General features: G+C 45.2%; 1 protein-coding gene across 1 annotated transcript in view; it reads left to right on the plus strand.

Annotated features, from left to right (window-relative positions):
- Positions 1-11,784, plus strand: part of ARL3 (ARF like GTPase 3) — a 49,132-nt gene that overhangs the window by 28,863 nt on the left and 8,485 nt on the right. Inside the window, exons 4-5 of the mRNA XM_017851689.1 lie at positions 3,543-3,593; positions 7,232-7,417. Coding sequence (XP_017707178.1) covers positions 3,543-3,593; positions 7,232-7,417 — 237 coding nt within the window. The remainder of the gene's footprint in view (positions 1-3,542; positions 3,594-7,231; positions 7,418-11,784) is intronic.

Here is an 11,784-nt window from a genome sequence, read left to right on the forward strand (position 1 = left end):
TTTTCAGAGATGAGTCTCACTGTGTTGCCCAGGCTGGTCTCAAACTCCTGGGTTCAAGCAATCCTTCTACCTTGGCCTCCCAAAGTGTTGGGATTACAGGCATGAGCCACTGCACCCACTATCTTTAACCATATTATCAGCCTTGTCTCAGCCTCTTCCTTCCTACCCTCACCTTTATTCATAGCCTTTGCCCCCAGCACACTTGTCTCCTGCTTTGTCATTCTTTTCTTGCCAGATGACCTGTACATAGCCACCAAGCAGCCCTCTGAGCTCCAAACACTCCTAGCAATGACGTGATCTTTCTTTCCTCCCTCACATAAATATATGTTTTTTGTTTTTTTTTTAATTTGAGACAGAGTCTCCCTCTGTCACCCAGACTGGAGTGCAGTGGTGCGATCTTGGCTCACTGCAACCTCTCCCTCCCAGGTTCAAGCGATTCTCCTGCCTCAGCCTCCTGAGTAGCGCATGCGCCGGCTAATTTTTTGTATTTTTAGTAGAGATGGGTTTTCACTGTGTTAGCCAGTATGGTCTCGATCTCCTGACCTTCTGATTCGCCCACCTCAGCCTCCCAAAGTGCTGGGATTACAGGTGTGAGCCACTGCGCCTGGCCTATGTATGTGTTTTTTGAGACGGAGTCTTACTCCGTCACCTAAGCTGGAGTGCAGTGGCATGATCTCGGCTCACCGCAGCCTCCACCTCTTGGGTTCAAGCGATTCTCTCACCTCAGCCTCCCGAGTAGCTGGGATTACAGGTGCGCACCACCATGTCCAGCTAATTTTTGGATTTTTAGTAGAGACAGGGTTTCTCTGTTGGCCGGGCTGGTCTTGAACTCCTGACCTCAGGTGATCCACCCACCTCAGCCTCCCAAAGTGCTGGGATTACAGGCATGAGCCACTGTGCCTGGTCCTCCTTCACATCTTCTTGGACTATTGCTTGAGTGAAGATCATTCTAGGCTACTATAGACTATAAAATAATTTGAATGAGGTCTTTTATATTGAGGTTCACTCTCCCATTGCATTTCTTCTTCATCTGTGTTTATATTCTGCCTGCTACTTCTAGAAGGTGAGCCTCACTGGTGGAAAACTAAGCAAGAGTGACTTATCAGACACATAGAATGTTGGGTATGTGTGGTGTGCAGAGCTCATTAGTGCATGTATTGACATTGAATCAGAGTACAATAATAATAATGAGCAATAATTAAAATGCCATACAAAAATATTGAAACCAAACATATTCATCCTCTCTCCTCCTATGATTCTCCAAGTAGAAACATAGAGTATTCTTTTTTTTTTTTTTTTTTTTTTTTTTTGAGACAGAGTTTCACTCTTGTTGCCCAGGCTGGAGTGCAATGGCATGATCTCAGCTCACCACAACCTCTGTCTCCCAGGTTCAAGCGGTTCTCCTGCCTCAGCCTCCCGAGTAGCTGGGATTATAGGCATACGCCACCACACCCGGCTAATTTTGGATTTTTAGTAGACACAGGGTTTCTCCATGTTGGTCAGACTGGTCTCGAACTCTTGACCTCAGGTGATCTGCCCTCCTTGGCCTCCCAAAGTTCTGGGATTACAGGCGTGAGCCACCGCACCCGGCCAAAACATAGAGTATTCTTGAGGGAAAGGGGTGAACTTGGTTTCTGGTATAATATTTAGCATTTGTGACTCTACATAGAGAGCATTAAGCGGAGGAATTTTGTGTTGTTTTTTTTTTTTTTTTTTCTATAAGAGCAGATTTTTCAGTGTAGGCACAGAATTTGAGTAAAAAAAAATGCTGTAGACTTACATAATTTAACGATGTAGATTGAGGAACGAAATTGTGTGTGTTTTTAGTTGGATATGCTATTTTGAATAATGAGAGGTTTCCATGTATACCACTAGGCTAATAGGCAATTTTTTATTCTTTAAGAAAGTTGAAACATGATAATTTTAGATAGCAAGTGAAAAACATTAAATACGTCATTTAATGAAAAATATCTACAAAATTATATCTCTGTTTCTTTTTTAGTTTTCATATGAAGGAGGATTAAAAGGGAGCTTTCCATAGGAAATTAAAATAGTTAATGTGTTTGAGTGGTATAACTATAGGTGATCTTTCCTTCTTTCTTTCTTTCCTTCCTTCCTTCCTTCCTTCCTTCCTTCCTTCCTTCCTTCCTTCCTTTCTTTTTTGTGTGAGTGTGTGTGTGTTACCTTATTTCCCTTATTGCTGTAGGATGTTATTCATGCAATAACTAAAATTGAGGGATGGGGAGAAATCGTGGGATTTGTAGTTTGTGATAAATCTCAAGACTTTTCTTGCTTCTGGCAAAGACTATGCCCTTACTATTTCCAGTATTTGATCTTGACCCAGCTGTATCTTCTTTGTCTTCAACCCCTGAAGTCAGCATATAGTTAATGCTGCAAATGGTACTTTGAGATTTGAGGAATATAGGATTGTAAATCCCTCAAAACACCATCTCTTCCATTCTGACAATCTGGGAAGCAGTATAGCAGACAGGTTAAGAGCAGCTATGGACTTACATGCGTGAGTTTGAATCCCAATTTTCTCAAGTACCAGATGTAATTTGGGCAAATTACTTGACTTTCTGCTTATGTTTATTTACGAATAAAATGGGAAAATAGGCCAGGCGCGGTGGCTCACGCCTGTAATCCCAGCACTTTGGGAAGCCAAGGCAGGCAGATCATGAGGTCAGGAGATCGAGACAATCCTGGCTAACACGATGAAACCCTGACTCTACTAAAAATACAAAAAATTAGCCAGGCGTGGTGGCGGGCGCCTGTAGTCCCAGCTACTTGGGAGGCTGAGGCAGGAGAACGGACAATGGCGTGAACCTGGGAGGCGGCGCTTGCAGTGAGCCAAGATCGCGCCACTGCACTCCAGCCTGGGTGACAGAGCGAGACTCTGTCTCAAAAAAAAAAAAAAGGCTGGGCGCGGTAGCTCACACCTGTAATCCCAGCACTTTGGGAGGCCGAGACGGGCGGATCATGAAGTCAGGAGATCTAGACCATCCTGGCTAGCACAGTGAAACCCTGTCTCTACTAAAAATACAAAAAAATTAGCCGGCGTGGTGGCGGGCGCCTGTAGTCCCAGCTGCTGGGGAGGCTAAGGCAGGAGAATGGCGTGAACCCGGAGCTGAGATCGCACCACTGCACTCCAGCCTGGGTGACAGAGCAAGACTCCATCTCAAAAAAAAGGGGAAACAGTGAAATCTATATTGTAGAGTTGTAATGAGGGTTAATAGAGTAGACCTAGTAATGTTTACTGACAACATCAAGTGCCCATTAAATGTAGCTATTTTATCCCACTTGGTTTTCCTAAATTCCTAGACTTTGGAGCGTTGGTGAAGGTATTTTCTGGGCATCCCTATTTAATTAATTTGTGTATTTGTTTGTTTGGCCTTCATAAATGAGATGAGAATTGCCAGTGAATTACTGTATGTTGTGCCACTTGGAATATGCTGATTGGGGATCACCTGCTCCTTTTGCAGAAATTGCCCTGTCTTTTCCATCTCTGCTCACTGAAATAACCTTCTTCTTTTCCTTTATAGATATATGTAATCGACAGTGCAGACAGAAAAAGATTTGAAGAGACGGGTCAGGTAAATAATTCTTTTGTTTTATAGCGAAGGTCTAAAATATATATATATATATATTATTTTTTTGCTCTTATTTCCCAGGCTGGAGTGCAATGGCATGATCTCAGCTCACACCAACCTCCGCCTCCCGGGTTCAAGCGATTCTCCTGCCTCAGCCTCCCAAGTACCTGGGATTAGCATGCGCCACCACGCCTGGCTAATTTTGTATTTTTAGTAGAGACAGGGTTTCACCATGTTGATCAGGCTGGTCTCGAACTCCTGACCTCAGGTGATCTTCCCACCTCGGCCTCCCAAAGTGCTGGGATTACAGGCGTGAGCCACCGTGCCCAGCCTAGTATATTTTTTAAATACTAATTCTTCTGTTGAGATAGTTCCCAAATAACTGGGTATTCATTAATCAACCTTGTAAATGTGTGAGAGTGAGGGAAGTTTTTGTTTTGTTTTGTTTGTTAACCTTTACAGTTCAAACAAGACAGTTATTCTAGAAAGCTGGCAAAAATACCAGTTGTCTGAAATTAGTTGAGAGTTCTTTAAACAGTTTTTTTGTTTTCCCAAGATGGAATTTCACTCTTGTTACCCAGGCTGGAGTACAGTGGCACAGTCTCGGCTCACTGCAACCTCCACCTCCCAGGTTCAAGAGATTATCCTGCCTCAGCCTCCCACATAGCTGGAATTACAGCCGTGTGCCATCACACCTGGCTAATTTTTTTGTATTTTTAGTAGAGACAGGGTTTCTCCATGTTGACCAGGCTGGTCTTGAACTCTTGACCTCAAATGATCCACTCACCTCAGCCTCCCAAAGTGCTGGGATTACAGGCGTGAGCCTCCACGCCCAGCCTAAACAGTTTTTTAATTAAAGCTTTTTAGCTTTAATCAAATTGAATATACGATATACAGATGAGTGGAACTTAACACCATGCCCAAAGGCTCTTCAGGTTTTTTCCCAGGCCATGTGAAAATGAACCCAAAGGAACAATTCACTTCTCATTTTATTTACATTTTCAATACCTACTTAATTGATTCAGGGGTAACTTTGACAGATTTGAAAGGACAGGAAGAAATGCACAAGCCAAAACTAAGCTGCTCTTATTTTTTAAGCCAGGAGATGAGGTGTACCTTGAACCCAAATACGGCTTCAAAGGCAGGGCACAAGTCAACATGATTACATGATGTGATTTGTGTACCCAATTTTACATAGAGAAGTGAAGGACATTTTACCCAGGGTGGGTCTGCTGATAGAAGAGGCAAAGAGTGGAGTGGACTGATTTGAAGAAGCGTGCTTAGATCTCATTGCAACAACCTGGACAACATAGAGAAACCCCATCTCTACAAAAAAGGAGTGAAATTAGCCGGGTATGGTGGCATGCACCTGTAGTCCCAGCTACTTGGGTGGCTGAGGTAGGAGGATGGCTTGAGCCTAGGAGGTCGAGGCTGCAGTGAGTTGTGATCAAGACACTGCACTCCAGCCTGGGCAACAGAGTGAGACCCTGTCTCAAAAAAAAAAAAGAAAGAAAAAGAAAAGAAAAAAAGGTTGGCACAATGGTTCACACCTGTAATCCCAGCACTTTGGGAGGCCAAAGCAGGCGGATCATCTGAGGTCAGAAGTTTGAGACCAGCCTGGCCAATATGGTGAAACCCCATCTCTACAAAAACTTAGCCAGGTGTGGTGGTGCGCGCCTGTAATCCCAGCTACTCGGGAAGCTGAAGCAGGAGAATCGCTTGAACCCAAGAGGTGGAGGTTGCAGTGAGCCGAGATTGTGCCACTGCACCCCAGCCTGGGTGACAGAGTGAGACTCCATCTCAAAAAAAAAAAAAAAAAAAAGTTTTTTAAAAAGTTCTCATTGCGGAGTCCTTGGCCTGTATCCTGAATGACCACAGGTGGCCTTCTGAAGGTAGCAGTTCTCATGCTTATGTCCTTTTTTTTGAAATTGAGTTGAGAACTCTCCAGACTTCTAGAAACAACCCACCACCCTTCCATACCCTGATGATTTCTGGATTATCCCTCTTATGAAATATGAGCTTGGAGGTGGAGGGGGTCCTATGTAGTCATCTGCCTCTTGATCTGTACAGTTCTCTTTGAAAGCCCACGTGTTTTAAGTAGCTAAAATGTGAATTTAATGAGAAAAAGGTGGGCCTATCATTTAAGTACATATATACCCTCTCCTATAGTTTTTGTAAACAGAATCACACATAATTTAGACCCCAACCTAAACCTAAATATCAGGGACCTTGCCAGATGGACCAATAAAGTTATTTTAGGATGTAGGTTTGATGAAATGTGAAGCATGTGTATGCATGTTTTAGAGATAGAGATTGATGAAACAGAATTATTGCTAAAGTAATTGTCATTTTCAGTTTAAATTTCATACACACACACACACACACATGCATTGAAAGTTATTTGCAGGTAATAACCTTGGGTAAGTTTTGAATCTCAAGCCACTTCTTGTCTTCTCCCTTGAATGATGTTTCTCAAAATGTGTTCTATGGACCAGGTGTGTTGGTTCATCGCTATAATTCTAGCACTCTGTTAGGCTGAGGCGGGAGGATCCCTTGAACCAAGGAGTTCAAGACCAGCGTGGCCAATATATCAAAACCCTGTCTCTACAAAAAAAAAAAAATTTTTTTTCAGACAGAGTCTCACTCCGTCACCCAGGCTGGAGTGCAGTGGCATGATCTTGGCTCACTGCAACCTTTGCCTCCTGGGTTCAAGCAGTTCTCCTGTCTCAGCCTCCCGAGTAGTTGGGACTACAGGTGCCCGCCACCATGTGTGGCTAATTTTTGAATTTTTAGTAGAGACAGGGTTTCACCATATTGGTTAGACTGGTCTCGAACTCCTGACCTCAGGTGATCTGCCCACCTCGGCCTCCCAAAATGCTGTGATTACATAGGTGAGCCACCACGCCCGGCCAAAAAAAATGTTTTTAATTAGCTGGGCATGGTGGCGATCACCTTAGGTCCCAGCTAGCTGATCAGGAGGCTAAGTTGAAAGCATCACTTGAGCCCAGGAGGCTGAGCCTGCAGTAAGCTGTGATCACGCCACTACACTCCAGCCTGGGTGACAGAGTGAGATATTGTCTCAAAAAAAAAAAAAAAAAAAAATTTGATCTGTGAATCATCTATAACAGAATCACTTCAGGAGTTTGTTAAAAATGTAGATTCCTGAGCCCTAGCTCAGACTTTCCAAAGTTAGCATCTCTGGATTGGGCCCAGGAATCTGCCAGGGGAATCTTATACAGGTTCAAGTTTGATAATCAGACTGGGCACGACGGCTCACACCTGTAATCCCAGCACTTTGAGAGGCCGAGGCGGGCAGATCACTTGAGGCCAGGAGTTCAAAACCAGCCTGACCAACATGGTGAAACCCCATCTCTACCAAAAATACAGAAATTAGATGGGCATGGTGGTGTGCACCTGCAGTCCCAGCTACTCAGGAGGCTGAGGTGGGAAAATCACTTGAACCTGGGAGGCGAAGGTTGCAGTGAGCCGAGATCATGCCACTGCACTCCAGCCTGGGTGACAGAGCAAGACTCTGTCTCAAAAAAAAAATTAAAAAAAGAAAAAGAAAAAGGTAGTATATGGTTACATATCATAGATTTATAGATTTTAACCTTCCCTCCCTCTCCCTTCTCAAAATCCAGGAACTAGCGGAATTATTGGAGGAAGAAAAACTAAGTTGTGTGCCAGTGCTCATCTTTGCTAATAAGCAGGATTTGCTCACAGCAGCTCCTGCCTCTGAAATTGCAGAAGGACTGAACCTGCATACCATCCGCGACCGAGTCTGGCAGATCCAGTCTTGCTCAGCTCTCACAGGAGAGGGCGTTCAGGTAAGATTACAGGAAGCCTTGGCCACCTGGCAACATGACAGCTAACCGAGGTGGTCTGTCTCATTGGTTGGGCTGATCTTGATGGGCAGATGAGCCATTCCAAGACAGGAAGGGCATGGAGGAATTTGGTTCTTTTCTGCTTAGCGACCAATCAGAAATCATGAGGTGCTCCAAGAGCGCCCCAGGTAAGCCACCCCACATGTGTAGCAAGCTTCCCCATTGGGAGGGATGTGAGAACAGAAGACTGAGAATTGTCTCTAACTCTAGGGTTCTTTGATGATTGATTGGATTGGGAGTTTGTGTTGTGTCTAATATTACGGATGCTAACTGCCTGTACTTCCAAGGTGATAGCCACCGATAATCATACACGTCCTAGTCATCCTAGAAGTGTTTTTGTTTCTTCTGTTGGTTATCTCCTCCGGCCCTAGGGTTGGTGTCTGTTTCCTGCTACTTCAGGTTGTTTTCCCACTGGGAGGCTTCTGCTGACAGAAAGCCCCTGCTTTGTACTGAGGAACTGTGTACCGGAAAAGCAGGCTCCCCCTAATTTTTTTTTTTTTTTTTTTTTGAGACAGAGTTTCATTCTCATTGCCCAGGTTGGAGTGCGGTGGCGCAATCTTGGCTCACTGCAACGTCCTCCTCCCGGCTTCAAGCGATTCTCCTGCCTCAGCCTTGCAAGTAGCTGGGATTACAGGCATGCACCACCACACCCACCTAAGTTTTTGTATTTTTAGAAAAAACAGGATTTCGCCATGTTGGCCAGGCTGGTCTTGAATTCCTGACCCTAAGTGATCTGCCTGCCTCAGCCTCCCAAAGTGCTGGGATTACAGGCATGAGCCACCCTGCCTGGTCCTGGCTGCTTTTTAAAACATCAAGGCTGAGTGCGGTGGCTCACGCTTGTAATCCCAGCACTTTGGGAGGCCGAGGCGGGTGGATCACCTGAGGTCAGGGGTTCAAGACCAGCCTAGCCAACATGGCAAAACCGTGTCTCTACTAAAAATACAAAAAAAAAATCAGCTGTGCATGGTGGTGCACACCTGTAATCCCAGCTAGTCGGGAGGCTGAGGCAGGAGAATCACTTGAACCTGGGAGATGGAGGTTGCAGTGAGCCGAGATCACGATCGCACTACTGCACTCCAGCCTGGGCGACAGAGCATGACTGTGTCTCAAAATAAATAAATAAATAAAAATAAACAAACAATCAAAATTTGTCTAACATGTTTTACTCCGATTGCACACAGGATGGAAGTCATTAGGCCTAAGGTTATTTTGACGAAGATGAGACCCATGAAAAGATAGTAATTTTCTTGTGTTTCTGCAAACCACGTCAGCGTGAGCTTGTCTGAAAGGTTTAGAACACAAATTTAGAAAGCTGAGAGCATCTTGAGGTTGGGGGCTATTATGAAGGTGGGGCTGAAGAAAAGCAATACAGTTTGTGTGCATACTTGTAAGAAAGTGTGAGTACAGCTCTGGAATCTTTCTTTTGCTTGACCAGAGTGTTGAACAAAAAGCAAAGCAAGAATTAACAGTAAGGCTCTTGTATCTTCCACCAGCCTTAGGGATGTGAAAAAGGAAGACTAGAGTAATCTAGAATTAGTATTTAGAGCTGTGGCATTTAAAGTCAAGGACACTGCTTCAGAGAAGCCTGGAGGTAGAGAGGGAGCTCCTGTCATTTTCTTCGCAACCCCCCGACCTCCCCCAACTCCCATCAGGTGGAGATTAAAGGATAGAGCTCCATGCTCCTGGCTTTGTAACCACTGTAGGCACTCAGTGCCCTTCACAGGATCTTTAGGCCACAAAAGAGGCAGCAAGCTACTAGGCAGTTAGAGGGTGGAGTTGGGGACAGGCAGGGGAGTGCTGCAAAATAAACCAGTTTGAGTGAGTAATGTGAGATTATTGTATATGATTTGATTTTGATAAGAAAGTTCTTCCCAGATTGGGGCCTTCAGCAACCAAGTTCACAGGAAATGATATCAAGAGAGATCCAACAAAAAACTATGAGTCAAAATAAAAAATGATTTTGTATGGAGGAGAAATAGTTTGAAGGTCACTTAATTAGTTTAGTAGATAGTACCATGGTGTATAGAATTGGGTAGTTAAGACTGGGATTTCAAGGTTAATGAGATTAGATTATGGTTAATAGAATGATATAAATTTAGAGAATTTAACCATTATTTGAAATGGGTTATTTAATAAAAATGTTAATTAAGAAGGGAATCTGCTGTCTGTTGTCCTTTCGTGGTAACCTTTGGGGACTAGGGAAAGGTCGTGGAGTTTGGCTGCGGAAATGCTTCTCACTGTGAGCCACTGGCTGACCATGTACCTCCCTTAGGTGGTGCCTCTGACCCAAGCTCTTGTCCCCACACCAGCTTCCTGGTTTTTGCCTTAAAAAGAGTCACTTAAGTAGAATTCCTTTCCAGCATTGCTTAGTTGAAGTACAGGCTTTTAGTGATTTTATTTATTAGGGCTAAAATATTCTAAAACTGAAAGACTTTACTAGAAAAATATCATTAAGATCTAATGATTTCAAACATGAAAACTGTGCAATAATTACTGAAATGCCCTAAATTCCTATTTTTTTTCCACCTCACCCCACCCCACCCCACCTCCCTAAAAGCTGGCCCAAATGATTAGGCTCTAAATAGGCAAGTCGGGGGACATCTGATTCTAATGACTCTGAGAGAAAATATACAAAGGTTTAAAAATAACAAAAAGGACCTGGAATTTCTGTTGCAGTTTCAAGTGTTTAAAGACAGACACATACATTGTACGTGTTTAATCAAAACATATTTGAGAGACCTGTCTTGTACTGCTAAATAATTGCCTCACGGGGGCGAGTTAGAGAAACAGCTACGGAGCTGCTAGATGGCGAGCCACGCCCCTCTGTGGATGAAGTAGGGCAGGTACATCACTTCTCATTGGTGGAGTAGCTTAAGCACATGATTTGAGACTATGAAAGTTAGTGATTCCGGCTGGGCGCGGCGGCTCACGCCTATAATCACAACACTTTGGGAGGCCGAGGCGGGCGGATCACGAGGTCAGGAGATCGAGACCATCCTGGCTAACACGGTGAAACGCCCCCCCGCCCCCGTCTCTATTAAAAATACAAAAAAATTAGCCGGGCGTGGTGGCAGGCGCCCCCCGTCTCTATTAAAAATACAAAAAAATTAGCCGGGCGAGGTGGCAGGCGCCTGTATTCCCAGCTACTCAGGAGGCTGAGGCAGGAGAATGGCGTAAACCCGGGAGGCGGAGCTTGCAGTGAGCCGAGATCGCGCCACTGCACTCTAGCCTGGGGGACAGAGTGAGACTCCGCCTCAAAAAAAAAAAAAGAAGAAAGTTAGTGATTCCTGGGATGGGTTTCAGGGTCCCATTCCACCTGGTGTCCTGAAGGCAGCACATATGAAGCCGTTACAGGGGTGGGAAATACCACGTGCTGTTCACCAGCCCCTGCTTCAGGTGTGGAAACTGACTTCTGAGAGAGGATGGACCCGGGGTTTCTTTTCCTGATTGGCGCTGACTGCGAAGCCAGCCCATCGTATAATTAAAGCAGGTTTTCGTGGGAGACCATTAGGAGCAGAGAGTAGGTAAAGGGCACGAGAAGTGGAAGGAGATCCTCAATCTCAGAAACTCTGCCCTGTCAGGAGGCCCACTGTCCGGGGAGTGATGAGGAGAGACCCAGTTATGTCAAGTGGATGAAAGCGGAAAGAGGAGAAACTGAAACATATCTGGGAGGGAGAACTGAAACCTTCCTCAGCTAGACTCCATTATCAACATGGAGGAAGTGTCACTCTGCGCCCTCGAGGTCAGGCCCAAGTTGCCAGGGCCCCTCCTAGGATGAAACATTCGCAGTGGGACTCTCAGTCTTTTTTCCCCCCCTTTGGTGTCTAGAAAATAGTGAACAAAGGATGTGGCTTAGAGCCAGAGAAAAGTATCGAGAAATCCATCCCTCCTCCACCCGCAGACCTGAATTTGAACCCCAAACCACAGCTCTTCCTGCTGTTATAGTTTCAGGCATTTGAAGACAGTTTCTCTCTAAAATACTGTGAGTGTGCATGTGTGTGTGTGGTGTGTAATTAAAATGATACTGGCGCCGGGCGCGGTGGCTCAAGCCTGTAATCCCAGCACTTTGGGAGGCCGAGTCGGGCGGATCACGAGGTCAGGAGATCGAGACCATCCTGGCTAACACGGTGAAACCCCGTCTCTACTAAAAACTACAAAAAACTAGCCGGGCGACGTGGCGGCGCCTGTAGTCCCAGCTACCCGGGAGGCTGAGACAGGAGAATGGCGTGAACCCGGGAGGCGGAGCTTGCAGTGAGCTGAGATCCGGCCACAGCACTCCAGCCTGGGTGACAGAGCGAGACTCCGTCTCC

The sequence above is a fragment of the Rhinopithecus bieti genome, unplaced genomic scaffold, assembly GCF_001698545.2.
Source record: "Rhinopithecus bieti isolate Rb0 unplaced genomic scaffold, ASM169854v2 scaffold_31787, whole genome shotgun sequence".
Taxonomy (NCBI): Eukaryota; Metazoa; Chordata; class Mammalia; order Primates; family Cercopithecidae; genus Rhinopithecus; species Rhinopithecus bieti.